Raw genomic sequence first — 21677 nt, forward strand, 5'->3', positions numbered from 1 at the left:
AGGCTTTCACCCGTCTTAGTGAGAATCAAGCAAGGACTGACTAGAAGAGAAGATACCATGATTTATAGGAGAGAGAGAATTGAGGAGGAAGTTATGAAGTGAATTACGGGGAGGAGCGGAATTAGGGAGCAAAGGTGTAATTGGAGCCGAAATCGCAATGATGGTGGTCGTGGTGGATGCTAATACATAGGTGGTGAGAACTGAGAAGTGGTAGAAGGTGGTAGTGGTGGATTAAAATGGTGGTTGTGGTGGCTGCTGTGTGAATGTGAGGGTTTGGTAAGGAATAAAGTTAGTTCAATCAAGTGTAAGATTTAATTTGTAAGCCCTTTCGTTTTTTAAATATGATCCCCAACTTTCTCTCCCTAAGTTTATTAAGAAGTGTGTCATTTCTCTCTATGTCACTTATCAAAAAACAGATGAAGTATTATGCAACATACACAATATATTGTACGTTTTACACAAAATGACAAAATTACGCATCCCACCCTTAAGATTGGGGTGAGCCATGGATAGGATTTTTTTTCTCTAGTAGATGTGCAAGCAACACACCTATGTTGCATGAGGCCTAAGCTAATATGAGCAGTGCACGACATATGTGATTCACAGACGATTTTAGCCTGTGACAATTTTCTTGCAAAGTTGCAATCTTCATTTCAGAGTTGTTGCATAGGGGCTATGACAAGCGATACTACTTGTGTTATGTGGAGCCTAGCTTTGATATGCAATGATCGTAAGTTTGCGTTGCTTCCAGGGGTGGAACATCGGGGGGAGGGGGCACTGCTCCCAAATAACCCTATATTGGCCCCTCCAACTTCTTTTTTTTTTTTTGAAAATTTTCTTTTAGTCCCCTTGAAAATAATATTTTGGATCCTCCCCTGCTTGCTCCTCTTTAGTGTTTTTGACCTAATTTTTGGATTCTTAAAGAAAAGACATCACTTTTAACAAATTTTCTCATATAATATTTTCTAATATTCCCCTTTTTCTCTCTCACAACTCAGTATTTTTAAACCTTTTTTTCATGAAAACCTTTCTCAAAACTACTACCTCCGTTTCCTAGAGATCTTCCTTGTTACTGTTACTATAGATACCAATGAGAATCAAGTTGTGTGGGGTGTGGGGTGGGTAAAGTAGGAGAGAGAAAGGGATTAAGATAAATAAACAAATAAAAAGGGGTAAAGTAGGAGAGAGAAAAGGAGTAAAATTGAATTAATAATGTAATGGTGGACCATATGATAGGGACATGAGAGGGTAAAAAGGAAAAAAAAATTTCAAATAAGGAATAAAGTAAAAGAGGGAAGATCTTTTGAAAACGCACTTAAACGGAAAGAGGGAAGATCTTTAGGAAACGGAGGGAGTACTTTGATACTACAAAATCCCATATAAATTTATATTCAAAGACTTTTTTTTGTTCTAATTCCCTTCAAAAATCCATTCAAACATACGACTAACATAAACGTGAACGGTGATGTTCAAATAAAGTTCTTTTCTTTAATTAATTAACACTAGTAATATATACACGCGATGCATGCGATGATATATTAATATTAACATAAAAAAATGTTAAAAAATTAACTTAAAAGTGTAATATTTATGGTGAATATTTGATGAGCGTTATGATTTTTTATTTGCATTGCTAGTGTAAAGAATAATGTTTTCCATAAAGGACTAAGTCGAGGTAGGATATGTTATTGTGTATTTGCAAGAATATTCAACAATTCTCCTTTTAAACAATGATTTAGGTTATATTATTTATTTAAAAATACATATATTTTATATGCTATTTTAAGAGTATTAGTTCAATTTAATTTCACTGGATAATAGAGGGTTCTAGGCATACTATGGTGATTAGTGCTTCAATAAAAAAAAATTATAAATTGATATTATCTGATGGTGTATGTTTATATCTTTAATTATTTATTATCCTAACTGATTGTGCTCCCTAAAATATTTTTAAAATGGATATTCTCTAATTAAGTTTCTTAATTCTTTTATGGTTTGTTAATGCATGTTATTTCAAATTGTTTATTGCAACTGAGAGTTTAGATAGTACGACTCTTGTGAATCTTTGTTTTTATAATTGTTTGAAAATTGTCATCAATTTATATTTTCAATTATGAATTTTCTCTCTTTAGACATTTTTATGTATTTTTTTTTGGTAATGTAAAATTTTCTTTAGTACCCATATTTGTAAATTAGGAAATAATTAAGAAAATCTTCTTTTTTATTATTTTTTGTGAGATTAAGGATATATAAGTATTTTCAAGAGGGGACACCATATCTCCCCCTTGGCTTATACTCCCTCCGTTTCTTTTTAATCTACACACTTTCTTTTTAAGTCCGTTTTTTTAATCTACACACTGTTACTTTTTCTATTTTTGATAATATATCATATTTACTTTCTCTTCTTTTTCCACCCATATCATTCACTTTTTAATATTTTAACCCACTATTTTGTTTCTCTCTCTTACTTTTCAGTTTCTCTTTCCACCTTTTTAGTTTGTATCTCATATTTTTGTATTTTTTCTTTAATTCTCCCCCGAAGTGAAGTGAGTAAATTAAAAAAGAACATGAGAGTATAATAGAGATTTTAAAATCACACATGTATAAGATAGACTCTCTAGTAAGTTGACTACATCAATATATTATGTTCATTCAATTTAAATGCACTATCTAAATTCTAAATAATCTCTAAAGTCAAAACAATAGAAGTGTTGAACTAGGTATCCCTTACATGTCAAGAAAAGGAGTATTTAAGACACAAGTATATTTAAAATACAAAAGGGAAAAAAAAAATGGTTAGTTTGCATTACTAAGGAAAGATAATAAAGAATCCCGAATAAAGCGGCCCAAAACACCGTTAGATTTAGTGAGTTAACGCGTGATTTGTGAAGTCTCTACTCTTATCACTTGCGTGATTGCGTCAATTGTAGGTCTCCTCTCCTTTGTTCATCTTTCACTCTCCCTCTCCAACTCATATTCTCACTTTTCTTGTTTCTCAAAACATTGACTCTCTCTCTCTCTCCTCTCTTTCTTATATCTTCAACTTCACATCCCCAGATCTACCATACCACATACACATTCATCCATCAAACAATCATGGCCAATTCATTCATCTTTTTCTCTCTCCTCTTCCTCTCAATCAACTACCACTTAGCCTCCTCCGCAGATCCACCGTCTCCTTCACCTTCTCCATCCTCTCAATTTCCCGCTGATTCCATACCTTCTCCTGCATCATCACCATCTCCTTTGTCCGACATTACTTTACCTCCTTCCGTATCTCCACCATTAGGCTCCAACTCTAATCTTTCTCCTTCACCGTCTCCCGCTGATTCTCCAGTCTCCGACATCGCCGTATCTCCGCCCCCATCCCCGTCGTCCTCGCCGGCTCCTGCGCCCGACGCAGCGGATGATGCATTTGCGGCGGAAGTGAAGAGTAACGCGCAAAAGGAAAGTTCTTCCGGCGGAATGAGTGGCGGACATAAAGCCGGCGTTGCGTTTGGAGTTATTGGTGCGGTTTGTGTTGTGGGTGTTGGTGGGTGGATTTACAAGAAACGTCAAGATAATCTCAGGAGAACTCAGTATGGTTATAATGCTAGAACTACCATGATATGAGAGTCATAGGAAAATAAGTTTTTAATTCTTTGGATTTGATTATTATTATTATTATCATATACTGTAGGAGATTTTTGTTATTGTTAACTACGGTAAGTTTTAGGAATTTATTTTGGATTCTTGGATGGGGATGATTCATGATTTGGGTATTGAATAATTAAAGCTGTTCTATTCTTTGATGAATTATTATTGAACAGGGGTCAGATATTAATCGTTTTTTTGTCAAATTATAGTCAATGTAGAAGTATATACTCTTTATTTTGTTTATTAAAAATAAGGAATTTTTTAAATGTCTGCTTGTTGTTTAATAATGTATATTGATTTTAGTTTGATTCTTTGCTTAGCGATGATTGCAGATATTAAGGATTTGAATTTTGGGTATTTGAATAATTGAATCTATATATACCTCAGTTTTATTTGAGTATGGGCAGCAGCAGAACTGCAGCAGTACGACTTAGAGCTGTGACTTATTCCTAACTGTTTTAATTTACAACAGGGATTATGAGAAAAAATCTTGGGGGAAATATGAGGGTTTTGAAGGGAGCGCTAGAGTTTTTAGTGTTTTTTTAAGGTAAAACGAATATCTTTTGCAAAGTGAGGGAAATTTGGGGATCATGGAGGTCCGACCGGGAGTTGCCCATCCATGGTGGAACACCGGCAAGCCTAAAATTTTCCAGCTCGAAGAGTGACCGAGTGGGTAACTGAGGGGGCCGACCCGGTCACTTCATTCATGGCAAAGGGGAGCCGACCGGGTGACTGAGGGTGCCGACCAGGTTTACTTTGGCCGAGTGGGTAGGACGCCACTCGGATAAGGGGCCAATGAGACCCATGATGTCCAAGTGGGGGGCCTTTATTACTTAGTCATTTTTTAACTAAGTATGGAAGCGACACGGCAAAAGAGAGAGACCTCCCTTGGCGCTGAGTAGGTAGGATGCCACTCGGATGAGGGGTTAAGGAGCCCCACGCTGTCCGAGTGGGTGCCTTTGATACTCCGGGTGACTGAGAGTACCTCCAAAATTTTCTCTCCTCCATTGTTTCTCTTACCTTCAAATTTCTCTCTGCCTTATTGTCTCTCATCTCCAAATTTATCTTTCTTCAATTTCTTTTCACCTCCAATTTTTTTTTTTATATTGTTTCTTTCTCTCCTTCAAGTTTGCAACTTTCATTGAAATTAATGAATGGCAAAATCACATATTGGAGCCTCGAATTTCATCAATGGTGGAATTAATTTCAGATTTGATAATCAACATTAGAGCTTTTGAAGTCAAGAGCGGAATCAATGATCAATCATGCAAAAGATGATATAAGAATCAACACTAGCTTTAAATTTTTCTTACCTCCACTGTTTCTTCTGCTCTTCAAAATTTCTCTCCCCTCTATTGTTTCTTACCTTTAAATTTCTCTCTTTCATAGTTTCTCTCTTAATATAGTCAATCGAATTAATGAACTGTAAAATATGATTTAAGAAAATTGATCTTCATCAATGACAAAAATAAATATTGAAGTTTTGAAGTTCATCAATGATTGCACGTATTTTCACATTTGCAAACGATATTGGAATTTCAAATGAGCAAATGTTAGGATCATTTGAGAAAATGAGCAAAAAAGTTTTTTCATCGGTCATTTGGGCAAAAGTGTCTGCTCATTTTCTCAAATGAGTAGAATTATTTGCCCATCTTAGAAAGTTTGTACATTCGAGCATAAACAAATAGAAATGAGTAGAATTTTCTCATTTGGAGAATTTCAAGAAAGCAATGAACAAAAATAGTCATGGGTGTACCATGAGCATGGTAGTATTGGATTTACTATAAATTTCTTTGACAATATGATAGAGTATAAATCTATTCCTGGGCCTCAACTATCAGCTTAAACTTTTGGTTAAGTTGGTCATTTGACATGGTATCAGAGCAATAATCCTCTTAGGGGCTGGACATCCTATCGAGGTAAATCCTTATCCAGTAGCGATCAAATACCCAATTTAGACGACCCGCAAACCGGGCTCTGATACCATGTTAATTTTGATATGACGAACAATGGGCCTGGGCATCAACCCAGTACGGAAGAGGAGAGTTCGGTCCACATACAAGCCCAAAGGAGGTTCCATACTAAAACCAATTGGCGATAAGAGGAGTAACTCCTAATCTTATAAAGTGGGTTATTCTCTCCTCTTTCTCCAATGTGGGAGACTCACAAGTGGGTTTTCAATGGGTTTCAATACACCCCTTCACTTGTGAGTGTCCTTAGAAATTCAGAGCTAACTGGAAAGGTCATGCCCAAGCTTAAGCTTTTGGTTGAGTTGGTCCTTTGACATGGTATCAGAGCCATCGCGACATAAAGGTCACGGGTTCGAATCTCCTCCGCCCCTCCTTTTCTCAGTGGAATATTTAGCGCCAGGTATGAGGGAGACCTGGGCTGCATCCACACTTTAAGCCCAAAGGGCTCTTGCGTGAGGGGCCGTGATATAGTATAAATCTATTCCTGGGGCCTCAACCATCAACTTAAGCTTTTGTTTGAGTTGGTCCTTTAACATGGTATCAAGAGCCAGCGTGACAAAAAAGTCACTGGTCCGAATCTCATCCACCCACCCTTTCTCAGCGCCAGGTATGAGGGAGGCTTGTGCTGCATCCACACTTCATGCCCAAAGGGCTATTGCGTTAGGGGGCGTGATAGAGTATAAATCTATTCCTAGGGCCTCAACCATCAGCTTAAACTTAAGCTTGGGCAAAGGAGATGATACAAGTGGAATCGTGGAAGGAACTAAGCATGCATGGCCTTAGAAAAAAAAACTCGCATCGACTAACAACCTTCATTATAAAGCAAAACTCAGGACAAACTGCAAATCTCGTATCATATATATTCATTAAACCAATATATCTGTACAAACTAGTGTATGGAAAGCACATTACTTGTACAAACTACAAAGTATTATAATTTTTTGTCAAGGGGAAAGGGAAGGTAGTAAAGGAGAATAAAGATCAATAAATACCATCTTCTAATCAAGCAAAATTTTGATTTTTCTTTCATGTACAAATAAATGATTATGTAAACAAAAAGAAACAACAAAAAATGGTATAAGTGGTTTACTATTTAAGTATTTAGTATAGGATATCAATATGAAGTATCATGTAAGTAAAACTAAAAGTGCAAAGCTTCAATTACTGGAATATTGTTTCAGAAATCTGGTTCGGGTTGATAACAAGACCATTAATCTTCTCCCTTTGACCGAATACACTTCGCCGGGTTACAGTGGGTGGTATAGGTAACTCCACATTTGAAGGAACGGGAACTTCTCGGGAGTGACCTGAAATGCACAAAGCACCAGAATCATCTTGTTCCCAGTACACTTCTACCATAATACCTCTAGGATTTTCTGCAGATTCTGTTCCTGGTATCCCCACATATCGAGCTCCAATAGGTATCTGTATGCAAAATTATCAGGGTTTGAGGTCAGTTTAGAAAACTCTTTTCATTTCTGATCTTATCAGACTGAAGGAATTAAGCACATTTTCATGTTTTGTAATTTGTGACTTTGAACATACATACCTCAACCGAGGTTTCAGATGTTGTCAGGTTTAAGGTGACCAATTTTCCCTCAGCAGCAGCACTTTCCACCTCGGCTTGTCTTGCAATATTTAGGAAAACTTCTTCCAGACTGGTAAGAGCAAGCTGGATATCAGCTATACCGAATTCTTCTTCCCTTGCTTGAAGCTCTTCGAAAAACACCTGTTTATAAAATAAATCTTGAAATATTTACTAAGCAACAAGAGCAGCAATATTTTCAGAAGAAATGAAGTCGATGACAAAGGCTCCGTTTGGTTAGAGAGAATCATACTCAATGGAAAAGGAATTTCCATAATAAACAATTTCCAAGGAAAACACAATCATTGATCAGTTTACCTTCGGTTGAGTTCCTCGCATAAAAAGTAAGAGAGGAAAAGATGAATATAACTGAAAGGACGTGGATGGGGGGGAAGGTCTAGAGGAAGGTAAAGAATTGGGAGGAAGTCCCATTCCTTCAAGAATTCAGAAAACTGTTTTTCCACCCCTTACAAACCAAACTAAGGAAAATGAGAAAAAACACTTTTTTCAAGAAAAATTTTCTGCCTAACCAATCACTTCCTAAATAAATAAAAATGCATATAGAGTTTTACCGTCAATAATTCCTCTTTTTCATGCGGAATAACAAAAGTGAGGAAGGATTTGTTCTCCTCTTTAGGCACCACACCCAGATGCTGCAACAAGATAAGTGATTAATTAGACAATAAAACGATGAGTTATAAAGGAATAACTAAGAAGTAAAACATTTAATCCTCTGTAACATACATGCTTAAAGAATTGTTTAACAGGCTCGTGGGAGTTCATATCAGTTGCATCTCCGTTGGCTGGGGTTCCATTAAGGTTTCCAACAAAGCTCACATTAGCAATGAACCCAGTCCCAAAACGTGATTTCAACCTTATGGAAGTTCCAATGCATCGGAGTCTTCCTTTAGCCATAATACCAATGCGGTCACTCAATATGTCGGCTTCTTCCATGGAGTGTGTGGTTAGAATAATGGCTCGTCCTTGTTTTGCATTTTCTATTATGTCCCATACATGTCTCCTGCTAATTGGATCCATACCTGTTGTCTGCAGATTTTATGTAAGGACAAACTTATAGCACATGCTTCATTCTAATGTATAGATAACAAGATTTGATGAATTGCATGCTTACAGGTTCATCCAATATGATTACTCTGGGATCACCAATGAGTGCAATTGCAACACTTAGACGTCGTTTCATTCCGCCACTGTAACTTGAAGCTCTCATTTTTGCAGCATTAGTTAGTTTAACCTCTCCCAATGAACTCTGAACAACCTGAATATCATAGTAAAAAAAATTGATTTCTATGTGAAGTATGTACACGAAGTTGAAATGATTGTATGTGATCGTAATTAAGAAAGTTTTGAGATCACGGTCTCAAAAAAATTATTGAATGAAATGGACAGAATGTCGCATCTGAAGGAACAAGGAACAGATACTATTAAATGTTGAGTTAATATGGGATACATACCGTCGAAACTGTTGCACCAGGTAGACCTTTTATATTTGCAAAGAGGTAGAGATGCTCTTGACCAGTCAATACATCCCACAGAATATCAAACTAGGGTGCAAGAAATAAGGTAGTTTAGTTGCTTAACTTGAGGTTGATAGAATTCAGAAGCTGCCATCCTTTATATACACTTAAAATGTAAAATCATAGTGTAAGAAGACTACCTGTGGACACACGCCTATCATTCTTCTAATGTTTGACATGCCAACAGAGCTTCGGATAGAATGCCCATGGATCAATGCTGTGGATCAACAATAATATCGAGAAACTTTAATTATAGAACTAAAAAAAAAAAGCTAAACAGAAGGTATGAATTCTAAAACTAATTGATACCATCTCCACTGGTCACCGGTGTTATCCCAGTCAAACAATTGATTGCAGTAGTTTTTCCAGCTCCATTGGGTCCCAAAAGGCAAAATAGTTGATCCTTAGCAAGATTTACCCATAAGCCCTGGAGAAATTGATGAATCAATTATTGTATTAAAAATTCCAGAGCATTAAACCTATGTTACTCAGACACGGATTGAGTGTCTATTCGGATACGGATATCCAAGTGTCCAACTCGGCTATTTTGTAGAAAAAAGTCAAGTTTTTAGTTTAAAATGAAGTATCCAAGTAAGGTGTCGTTTCGGATAGGACACTGACACGATACCCCATTTTTGAGGTAAATGAAGGTGTCAGAGTAACAGTGCATTAAACTTACAGGAACCAAATTTCCTGGAATAATCTACAATATGGCCAGCATTTAGGGTGGGAAATGACACATTGTAGGCACTGGGGTCCTATGTCCTAGTTTTTCAAAGCAACAAGTAGATAATTTCAATATTTTGGCACAATTTATCTTTCATGTTCATTATCCCCGCATGTTTCCTTGTCCAAAACATGCAAATTTTAACAGAAACAATAGAAAACATAGGCATAGCTTTTTCTGCTGTTCGTGCATTGGTATTGTCTAACAGAGAAACTGCGAGATTCTTTACCCTGAGAGCATGATAAGGAGGGGTCCTCTTGCATTTACAGCATCCAAGACTTGTTGATCCAGGATAAACCTTTGCGAGGCCACGTATTTGGACTGCAGTATTTGAATCAACACCACCTTCATGTGCTTGCTGTTTTACAGTGACCTCCTCTTGAAGGACATCCTCGTCGTCAGGAGTTATGTGCTCGAGTTGTGAGGAAGAACCAAAGCAAGTACAAATACCACCCTCTGATGTATCAACATAACAGCTTTTTATTAGCCGGAGAAAGCTAATACATGACATTAGGGAAAACTATATAATATGTAAGGAAAAAAAAGGACTGGTTACCTTCTGACTTGCTTCCGCCTTTGCCGGTCCAATATCCAGGGTACAAGAAGTAGAACACTGATTTCCGTACTCCATAAGGGTTTGGAATTATGTTGTCAAAGTAAAGGGCCAAGACAAACCACATAACAAACGTCCCTAAAAGCCATATGAAGACGTCATTCTGTCATGGGATGAAGCAAGTGATGGTTATTACTAAAACGTCAAAAGAGACCAAGCAAAGATAGAAATATATTTGAAAAGGTACATGCAAAACGGATGAAGATCAGATTTAAGAAAATGATTAGTAGAGTATCAAAATATGTAGGATACGACGCACCATTGTTAAAATACAGTCATCATCATTGGGCGCACATCTTGTGCGTCCACTCCAGCTTATTCCAGGGTCTTGACTTGTCCTAGTTGCATCTGTTAGCATATTAAGAGCCTTGGCGAGCAGATTTGGAGGGTAAAAGGACCATATGACTCTGTATGTTTGAGAGAATGAATCACTATATGGAAATCCAAATGCTGTCACGATCTGCACAATATAAGATAACATCAGTGAACAAGCATATTGATTTCCCCAACTTTTACTTAACCCATAATTCTTAAACGGATTAGAGAAAGTAACCTGGGTGATTAAGCCGATAATAAAGTTGTAGAACCCTATGTTTGTGGCTGAAGATGACTGGCTAATGAAGGCTGATAGCGCAAATGCAAAAACCGTCTGATGTAGATAAGAGCAAAAAAGAGCTCAGTGGATGGAAACATTGTAGTATTTTGATGGTTCAAAATAATTTTTAGCCAATATTATGTTATGTGATCTCAAATCAGCAGTGAAAATGAGCTGATAAATCACCAGAAAAAAAAAAAAACAGGAAACTCACCATGTTCAATTGGAACAGAAAGAACACGAGAAACAATATTGCAAAGTTGTTGTGCAGGAAAAAATCAAACTGAAACATCATCCCAAATAGTACGATAAAAATTGATGAAACAACCACAAGAACGCCCTCCCAAGCTAGCCAAGACAACCAATAGGCAGTATCATACAGGCCCATCATACTCATCGCCTGAAAAAGGAACAACATAAATTAGAGCTGTAATCTTTAGTGTATTGCAGAGATTTTTTTAAAGAAATTTATTGTACTTCATTTGACTGTTTTAAGAATAGGGAAATAACCTCTCGAAGTTTTAGTTCTTTCTCCATCACCAGGGAACTCAATTGGAACACAAAACCAAACATGGCAACTGCGAGGAAAAAGGTTGGACCGATAGTGCCAATAGCAGAGAAGGGGTCTTGAGGAGGGTGTGCAAATTCCTTTAAACCTACTGTCCAGCTAAAATTTGGATCTGAGCAAACAAATAATCCAAACATAGAGCATAATTGGTTAAACATCACAATAAGCAGATAGTGCTAAAAGAAAGGATCATGAAGAGTAGCAGAAAATGAAAGATACCTCCAATAAGAAATCTCGCCATCTCACGTTCTGCAGCAATCTGTAGTGGAATCTGAAACTTGAATGCAGGATCTTCATACTTCCCTCTTTGTTGTACTGCTGTGGAATTAGTTTGAACACCATAGCTTATTGTTGTCCCATTTCTCTCTATGAAATGCAACGCGCCTGGACTATACATGGGCTGGTTAAGAAACCATGCATCAACCTCAGCTTCTGTTGTAAAGCTTCTAACCTGGATAAGCAAGTGGAACTTGTAAAGCTGACTCAACCTGAATGTCATTGTGGTCTAAGATACATTACTTACATTGAGCATGAATGATAGTTCGGTCCACTTACAAGCTCAAAAGAGGTTTCATACTAAAACCAATTGACAATAGTAGGAGTAACTCCTCTCGCTTATAATATAGTATTTTCTCTCCTTTTTCTCCAGTGTGAGACAACTCACATGTGCATAACGAACATGCAACTGTTTCTAGTAACAAGGTGGTAAATGAGTCGTCTAGATCAAGTTCGGTTCATATCATATCTGAGTGATAAGTCATTCACTTTGATTTGAAATTATATTATTGAGATGTATTGCTAATCAGACTACAATGATAAATCAATAGATAATTCTCATATCAATTTTTCGAAGTCGATTTGGATAATTTTCTATGAGGATTAGAATGCGAATCTATAACTTTGAGTATCAATCTAATTTAAATCGGGTAACGTATATCAAAACGTCAATTCTATCAAGTTGAGTGTGGTTCATGTTATAATTGGTGTGTGATTAGTCACTCACTTCGATTGCAAATTATATTAGATCATAACCTAGTTTATTGCTAATTAAATTAAAAATGATATACCAACAAATACTTATGCTTCCTGAATTAGTCATGACAAATCGAGTCAGTATCAGTATGGGTACTTTATTCTTTTGAAGATGAAACTTTTACACTATTTATGTACCAACTTTAATCACAAATTTTTATTATTAGAGTTGTACATATGTAAAATGCTATTACAGTAGTCTTAACAAATATTTTCAGACAGTTTAACTTTTAAAATTTTTGTACGCCAAAAATTGAATTTATATGTCACCAAAATTGTGCAGTGATGAAAGTGAATGTATTGCATTAATGTTCAATTGGATGTAGGAGTATTAGATTTCAGTAAGAATTTATTTTAATTGGTAAAAGTTGGTATAAAGAATCAATCTTAATCAATAATATTAGTATTTAATTAGTAAAATCAATCTTGAGACTAAAAATTAGTAACTACATACAAGAAAAAACCACATAAAACAAAATAGTCGGTTTCAATCACGAAATGACACTAATGCTTATGTGTAAACAGGATCACGTAGGAATGTGAAATCTCAATTATCATAAACAATGAAAGTTTGACTATCAAATAGTCTTACCTGTTGCATAGTAGAGGTTGTCAATCGTCATCCGTGGCTTTAAGCTAATATACTTCCTCTATTTCATAATACTTGCTACACTTTTTATTGTTGGAAGTTTTAGATTACTTGCTATATTTTTTTTTTGGAAATAAACTTTCTCTATCTCTCTACTCTCACATGGGTCCCTTTCCTTTTTACTCTCTACCTCTCTCTTATCCAAAAATTGCCTAAGAATGCGTGAATTGAGGAGCATAGTGAGTAAAATGAAACGGAGGAAGTACTAAAATCTTAACTACTAAATCAAATGATATTTAGTGTTATTATTTTAAAGTACAATATTAATAAATGAAAATCTTCTTTATTCGGATTATAGTCCGACCCAATAACGAATCTATACAAATATATTAAAAGGCATTCCTATCGAAGGAACGGTGCCACGTGGCACTCTTCTCAGATTTCAATACACATGCTTATAATCTCAATAAAAAATATCAACAATGTGTAGTTACTAGGATTTGAACACGTGACCATTGAAATGAAATGTGAGAGTTTAATCACTAATCCAATACAATTTTAATGCTTAAAGTTTCAAAGTAAAACATAATAAAGTCTCATAATTATATGTAATTATAAAATCATGTAGACAAGCTTTTTGATCTTTAACCCTCTTATTAATTAATAACATTTGTTTACGCGAATCTCATTGAAATTATTACTTTTATCCCCAATTCCTCAGAAGTTTTTTTTTTGAACAATTTATCATGCCATAATGTCCACTTTTCAATTTCGTACTAGACAGAATATTACGAAAAGCTGATAGAATCAAATATGAAATTTACGAATAATATATTTAATAATTATAAATGACCCGGGGCATTGCCGGGGATAAAATACTAGTTTATAATAGAAAAAAGAAGTAATATTTTTGTTGAGAAACAGTGGAATGAGCAATTCCACTGTTCACATGTGTGAAGTCCACTGTTCACATATTGTGCGAAGTCTATTTTTCCTGCGTGCATTTAATGCATGTCAGGTAAATTTCTCCGGTGTTGAAAATTTTGCAATTGTGCACAGTAGAAACTTTGCCTATATATACCAGTGTAAGAAATCAGTTTTACACATCAATGCAATATACAATACTCTCTGATATATTTGCATAACTTCTCTCTCTATTTCTCACAACACGTTATCAGCACGAGTGTTCTACCGGAAATTTTTTTTAAGGTATCTTTAAAATTTTTACATCCATTTTGTTTTTAAGTTTAAATTTTTCCAAGCCCAACCTTTTTTACTACCCGAATATGGACCAACAAAGTAACGGGATTAACATTGTTTTACACAATGTCTCTGTCTCGGGTATTTATTTTTGGATAGAGCGAAACAATGTGCCATTCACTACCAACCCAGCGAGGGGAACTGTAATACAGCCCCGACCCAGTAACCGTAACAACGGTACAAATACTCATACCAGAGAAAACCCACAAACCCCTGTTCCCAACACCAATAATAACCCTCCTATACAACCAGCTGAAAATCAACCTCCGCCCAGTAATAAAAGAGATAGAGATGAACAGGAAGAAACTAGTAGTAAACGTCACCATACTACTAACGCAGAAAACAAATAATTTTAACGCCACCTTCATGGAGGGCAAGGACATTTTATTTACGTTATTTTATTTTATCTGCTCTTAAACCGCCTATATGGACAGGTTAATTTTTTTTATTGCCCCTATATGGACGGCCTAGTGAAATGATAGCATTATTATGTCTTATATTGCAATAATGTCGTATGTATGCAGGGAACAAGCATTCAGAACATTATTATATATTATTGTCTCTAATCTTCTACTTTTTTTGCATTTATAGTTACATATATTATATTACCAATTTACTAGCATGCTCTAATATATATTTGTCAATATTAGAATTTTATTGCGTTGTATATTTTTTAACTGTATATGAACTGCACAGTTAGGGATAACCCTCTATAAAAGCGGATTACCATCCCCATTTTCACCACATATCCCTTATCTTCTTCCGATTTTTTTCTCTAAACCCACAAATTTTTTTCCTTCTTCCTCAACCTTCCGGCCACCATGTTTAACGCCGACGACAACCGTCCTCCACCCTCATCTTCCTCTTTTGAAGAGGATTTTAGGAAAATAAAACTCTACTTATTTCTTATAGCCGGTTTCTTTTTCCTCCTCATGGCATTAATGATATATCTCCTAATACATAAATAGGAGACAAAAAAAAAAAATTCCCCCGGAAGAATGGCGAAAAATGCACATGAATATCAATTTTTTTTGTCTTTAAGTGCATTTTAGGAAGTTTTTTTTTTATTCACTTGTTGTATTTTGTTTCTATTTTTGGTATTTTCTTGTTTTTTTTGCTTAGCTTCATTATTGTTGTAGCTATTTTTAGTTTTTTTTGTTTGTATTATTTATCTATAATAATAATGATATAAATCAGGGGGAGATAATATATATATGTGATTTATCATCATTACTAATTTCAAATATTTACCTATTTGTAGTCAAAAGAATGGGAGATCTAGTGAAAAGACAATTTAACATACTAGATCTATCTGGGCAAAAGTTTTTAGAATGGACGGTGGACGCCCAAATGAATTTAAAGGCCCAAGGACTGGAACATACAATTAAAGATGTGACAACCCAACAAGGGGATGCAACTACAACAGTCGCATCAGTTAAAATTGCGACTGTACAAGAAAAGGCAAAAGCCTTAGTCCTCCTAAGACATCATTTACATGAAAGTTTAAAAAGTGAATATCTACTTGTGGATGATCCAAAAGAACTATGGGATAGCCTAAATGAAAGATATGGGCATCACAAAAATGTGCTTCTCCCAAAGGCACATTATGACTGGACCAATCTGAGGTTCCAGGATTTTAAAACGGTCAGTGATTACAATTCAACATTGTTTAGAATTGTATCATTGTTAAGATATTGTGATCATCCCATCACAGAAGAGCAAATGATAAACAAAACGCTCTCCACTTTCCACGCCTCTAATATCATATTGGCAGAACAATACAGGTTCAGAGCTTTCAAAAAGTACTCTGAGCTAATCTCAGTACTACTTGTGGCTGAACAAAATAATGATCTTTTGCTGAAAAATCATAATCTTAGACCTACGGGGTCTTCAGCCACTCATGAGATAAATGCTATAGAAAGCTCTAATCCACCAGAAGCAAATGCTATACATAGTGGTGGACGCGGTAATTACAACGGTCGTGGGAGAGGACGTGGTAATTACCGTGGCCGAGGGCGTGGACGTGGAAGAGGCCGATTTTCCCCAAGAAATAATAATTTTAAACATTCTGATAAAAATTGGGGACAATCATCTGGAAATCAAGGCAGACGTCCTATAAAGGAAATGATACTTGCCATAGATGTGGCATGACCGGGCACTGGGGCCGCACATGTCGTACTGCCAAACATTTGGTAGATCTATATCAAGCTTCAATAAAAAACAAAGGAAAAAATGCTGAAGCAAACTTTGTTAATGAAGCCACTACATCCATGCCCAGCCTTGATGTTTCAGATTTTTTTATGGATGATGCTGAAGTTGAAAATAAGTTTGTTTAGATCACAATCGATTAATGTGCTTAGTTTATTTAAACTGCTTCAATATCCACTTTCATGTATTTGTTCCTTTATTATTAATAAAAATACGTATTTTTCTTATACTAATCATCGTATTTATTATTTATGAAGATATGAATTCATCAGAAGTTGGAACTAAAGAACAATGTCTCCTGGACAGTGGGACAACACACACCATATTGAAAAATAAAGAGTATTTTTCAAAACTTACAATATTCCAAGCAAATGTTAGTACAATTTCTGGGACAGCCAAGCTAATTGAAGGCTCTGGAAAAGCTTGCATTATATTTCCAAATGGGACAAAATTGATAATTAATGACGCATTATATTCGAGTAAATCTCGAAGGAACCTCATAAGTTTCAAAGATGTACGTCAGAATGGTTACCATTTGGAAACAATGACAGTGAACAAAGAGGAATTCATATGCCTAACGGCAGAGAAAAAATGGCAAGAAATACATCTATGAAAAATTGCCAGCAATTTCCTCGGGACTATATCGCATAGATATACGTCCGATTGAAATTAATATGATATCTAACCAGAAGTTAGATAATAGAAAATCATTTACTCTATGGCATGACCGATTAGGCCATCCTGGCACAGGAATGATGCATAGAATCATTGAAAACTCAAATGGACACTCTATAAAGAATGTCAAAATTCCTCGGTCAAATGAATTAACATGCTCTGCATGCTCACTTGGCAAATTGATAATCAGCCATCTATAAATAAGATTGCCACTGAATCTCCAATGTTTTTAGAAAGAATTCAAGGAGATATTTGTGGGCCTATTCATCCTGCATGTGGACCATTTCGTTATTTCATGGTATTAATTGATGCCTCTACTCGATGGTCACATGTGAGCCTTCTGTCAAGCAGAAATGTTGCATTTGCAAAACTTTTGGCTCAAATAATTCGATTAAGAACTCAATTCCCAGATCATACAATAAAGAAAATAAGATTAGACAATGCTGGGGAATTTACATCCCAAACATTTAATGACTATTGCATGTCTATTGGGATTATTGTTGAGCACCCTGTACCTCATGTACATACACAAAATGGTCTTGCTGAATCATTAATCAAAAGACTACAATTAATTGCAAGACCATTAATAATGAGGTCAAAATTGCCATCTACTACTTGGGGTCATGCTATATTACATGCGGCAACATTGATAAGATTAAGGCCGACAGCCTATCACAAATTCTCACCATTACAATTAGTATCTGGTCGAGAACCGAATATCTCACATTTGAGAATTTTTGGGTGCGCTGTACATGTACCTATTGCTCCCCCCAACGTACTAAAATGGGTCCACAAAGAAGGATGGGAATATATGTTGGATTTGAATCTCCATCAATTATCAAATATTTAGAGCCAACAACTGGTGATCTATTTACGGCTCGATTTGCCGACTGTCATTTTAATGAGTCGGTATTCCCATCCTTAGGGGGAGAGAAAGTGGACCCACAAAATATAAAATCGGAAATTACATGGAACGCATCGCAAATGTCGTTTCTGGACCCGAGAACAAATTCATGTGAACAAGAAGTCAAGAAAATTGTTCATCTGCAAAGTATTGCAAACCAATTGCCAGATGCATTCACAGATTCTAAGAAAGTGACAAAGTCACATGTACCTGCTGCGAATGCTCCGGAACGGATTGAAATTCCTAATGATAATGGCAATTGAAAATGAGTCAATAGCACGTCGAAAACGTGGCAGACCACCCGGTTCTAAAGATTTAAAACCGAGAAAAATGAAAAGGCAAGGGGAGACAACGAACGAAATTAATATAAATCTCCCAACAGAGCATGATGAAAACAAAAATGAAGAGAAACGTGTTCCAGAAGAAAAGGAACATGAAAGCATAGACAACAATGAAACTTCAATTAATTATGTTTCTACAAAGAGACAATGGAATCGAAAAGATGTTGTCTTGAATGAAATTTTTGCTTACTCGATAGCGGTTGAAATGACATACGATGAAAATGATGTAGAGCCAAATACAGTTGATGAATGTCGCCGTAGAAAAGATTGGCCAAAATGGAAAGAGGCAATTCAAGCAGAATTGAGATCACTTGAAAAACGTGAAGTATTCGGTCAAATAACCCAAATACCAAAAGGTGTAAAACCAGTTGGGTACAAATGGGTATTCGTGAGAAAACGAAATGAGAAAAATGAGGTTACTAGATATAAGGCAAGATTAGTAGCCCAAGGCTTCTCGCAAATGCCAGGGATTGATTATGATGAGACATATTCTCCAGTAGTCGATGCAACTACACTAAGATTTCTGGTAAGTTTATCAGTTTCGAAAGGATTGCAAATGAGATTGATGGATGTAGTGACCGCATATTTGTATGGCTCACTTGACACAGATATTTATATGAAAGTTCCTGAAGGACTAAAACTACCAGAAAATTGCATGCCCAAAGAGATGTTCTCAATAAAATTGAGAAAATCACTCTATGGGTTAAAACAATCTGGAAGAATGTGGTATAATCGTCTTAGTGAATACCTATTGAAAGAAGGATTCAAAAATAATCAAATCAGTCCCTGTGTTTTCATTAAGCGATCTAAATCAGGATTCGCGATCATTGCTGTATATGTCGATGATTTGAACATTATCGGAACTCCTAGAGAACTTGAAGCACTGCAAAATACTTGATGAAAGAATTTGAGATGAAAGATCTCGGGAAGACAAAATTTTGCCTTGGCCTGCAAATGGAACATCTAAGAAATGGGATTTTTGTCCATCAATCAAACTATACAGAAAAAATCCTGAAACGTTTTTTCATGGACAAAGCCCACCCAATAAGTTCTCCAATGGTAGTGCGTTCCCTGAATGAGAAAGATGATCCATTCAGACCACGAGAAGAGAACGAGGAGATTCTTGGTCCTGAAGTACCATATCTAAGTGCAATTGGGCTTTAATGTACTTGGCTAACAATACTCGACCTGACATAGCTTTTTCAGTAAACTTGTTAGCTAGATACAGCAATGCACCAACCAAGAGACATTGGAATGGAGTCAGACACTTATTACGTTATCTTCGAGGAACACAAGATCTCGGATTATTCTATCAGTCAAGACCCAATGCGTCACTCATTGGATATGCAGATGCTGGCTACCTCTCAGACCCACAAAAGGCTAAGTCTCAATCCGGATATGTATTCACTTATGGAGGTACTGCAATATCTTGGAAATCACAAGCAGACTTTGACGGCCACATCATCAAATCATGCGGAATTAATTGCTCTTTATGAAGCTGGAAGGGAATGTGTATGGCTAAGGTCAATGATCAAGAATATCCAAGAAGAATGCGGGATGGAAACAATAACAACAAATCCAACTATCATCTACGAAGACAATACTGCATGCATCACCCAAGTAAGCGAAGGGTACATCAAAGGAGACAGAACTAAACATTTATCACCAAAGCTCTTCTTCACTCATGACCTCCAAAAGGAAGGGACGATCAACATTCGACAAATCCAATCATGTGAGAATCTTGCAGATTTATTCACCAAATCCCTTCCGGCGAAGAAATTTGAAGAATTAGTCCGAAAAATTGGAATGCGTCATCTTCATGATATATGCTAGATTCAGGGGAGTATTATATGCGCTGCACTCTTTTTCCCTTCGATCAGGTTTTTATCCCACTGGGTTTTTCCTGACAAGGTTTTTAATGAGGCAGTTGATTTTAAGCATATAAGGATACATAATAGTTGTACTCTTTCCCTAGTTATGGATTTTTCCCACGGGATTTTTCCTAACAAAGATTCTTAATGAGACAACGTCTATTATGACTTATAAGTGGACATTCAAGGGGGAGTGTTGAGAAACAGTGGAATGACAATTCCACTGTTCACATGTGTGAAGTCCACTGTTCACATATTGTGCGAAGTCTATTTTTCCTGCGTGCATTTAATGCATGTCAGGTAATTTCTCCGTGTTGAAAATTTTGCAATTGTGCACAGTAGAAACTTTGCCTATATATACCAGTGTAAGAAATCAGTTTTACACATCAATGCAATATACAATACTCTCTGATATATTTGCATAACTTCTCTCTCTATTTCTCACAACAATTTTGAATTATTTGTATACTGTGTCCAAGTCTCATTTTTAAAACATGTGGAATCACTCCACAATAGTTGGACCGTTAACTCTTCATAAACATTTATTTGAAGGCAACTTTTCAATATTTCCTATAGCTAAACAAAAATTATTAAAAGAAATGGTCTAATTTTAATATAAAAATAGACGTAGTCACTCAATGGATTAAACTAGTCGAAAAAATTAACCTAGTCATTCTTGGCTAATTTTTTTTTAATGTTAAACTTACTATTATCTAATTTTAATTTAAAAATTGCGATCTCTTACCAGACAAACTCATAGCTAAAATAGTGAACGACAAAATCTCGCCCATTGTTATCATGCTAACGGCTAACCCCATTCTTCCCCGGCCTAATCTAACTTCTTATTCCTAACAATAAAATTACCAAAGATAGAATAAGCACACCGTAAAATGTGATGAGTCAAACTTTTATTTACCAAATCAAAAAGTTAAACACAACCCAAAAACAATACTATGTAAGCAATGCAATTAATCAAAAATTAAAAAAAAAAAAGAGGAGAGAGAAAATGAACCTTAGAAGAAGAAATCGGACGGCCAGGATTATTAGCCATAATCCTGGAAACAATACGGTTGACATTATTACTTGAATTCCCACTGTAAACGAAATCATAGCATGGCAGATTGATGAAGAACTTATCTTCACAAGGTGGAATAGAAGGAGAAATAAGAGGTGTAGGATCCAAAACGGTGTCGTAATGAGTAGTGTTCTTGAACTGAGCTTCAATGGCTTTTTGGATACAAAACATCAAGAAAATGAAAACTAATGAAGAAAATAGTTGAAGAATTGTTGCCCATTTGTGACGCCATGAAAGTAATGCGTTTTTTGAGAACAAAGCTTTTAGTTGCTGGAATAGTAATGGAATCCCTTTGTTTGTTTCCATTTTTTTTTACTTTTGAGTTTTGGGTGTTTGTTTGGTATTTGGAGTAATGGATTTTAAATGGGTTGGGTTTTTTTTAAGTTTACATGTTTTAGTTGACTTTGAATCTTAGAGGAGGGAGGGAGTTAAGTTGCGTGTATTATTTTGCGAAGGCGCGTTGATGGGATGCTAGTAAAACCAAGGTAGATCA

The 21677-nt window shown here is 35.8% G+C and overlaps 2 protein-coding genes across 2 annotated transcripts; one reads left to right on the forward strand and one right to left on the reverse strand.

The window, feature by feature from the left end:
• The first annotated feature begins 2907 nt into the window (after nt 1-2907).
• Nucleotides 2908-3823, forward strand: LOC104903244 (vegetative cell wall protein gp1). The gene has a single exon (XM_010691253.4). It carries the CDS (start codon nt 3097-3099, stop codon nt 3610-3612), a length of 516 nt encoding a protein of 171 aa, XP_010689555.2. The 5' UTR covers nt 2908-3096; the 3' UTR covers nt 3613-3823.
• A 2758-nt stretch (nt 3824-6581) lies between these two features.
• On the reverse strand, nt 6582-21616 carry LOC104903245 (ABC transporter A family member 2). The gene is made up of 16 exons (XM_010691254.4): nt 21122-21616; nt 11449-11680; nt 11172-11341; nt 10876-11061; nt 10620-10715; nt 10326-10526; nt 10010-10169; nt 9683-9909; nt 9036-9153; nt 8867-8943; nt 8664-8753; nt 8324-8467; nt 7936-8238; nt 7764-7844; nt 7156-7335; nt 6582-7031 (listed from the first exon to the last, which is right to left on the reverse strand). The coding sequence occupies exons 1-16, from the start codon at nt 21488-21490 to the stop codon at nt 6768-6770; spliced, it is 2898 nt and encodes a 965-aa protein (XP_010689556.2). The 5' UTR covers nt 21491-21616; the 3' UTR covers nt 6582-6767.
• Nucleotides 21617-21677: the final 61 nt, after the last annotated feature.

The sequence above is a fragment of the Beta vulgaris genome, chromosome 9, assembly GCF_026745355.1.
Source record: "Beta vulgaris subsp. vulgaris cultivar EL10 chromosome 9, EL10.2, whole genome shotgun sequence".
Lineage (NCBI taxonomy): Eukaryota > Viridiplantae > Streptophyta > Magnoliopsida > Caryophyllales > Amaranthaceae > Beta > Beta vulgaris.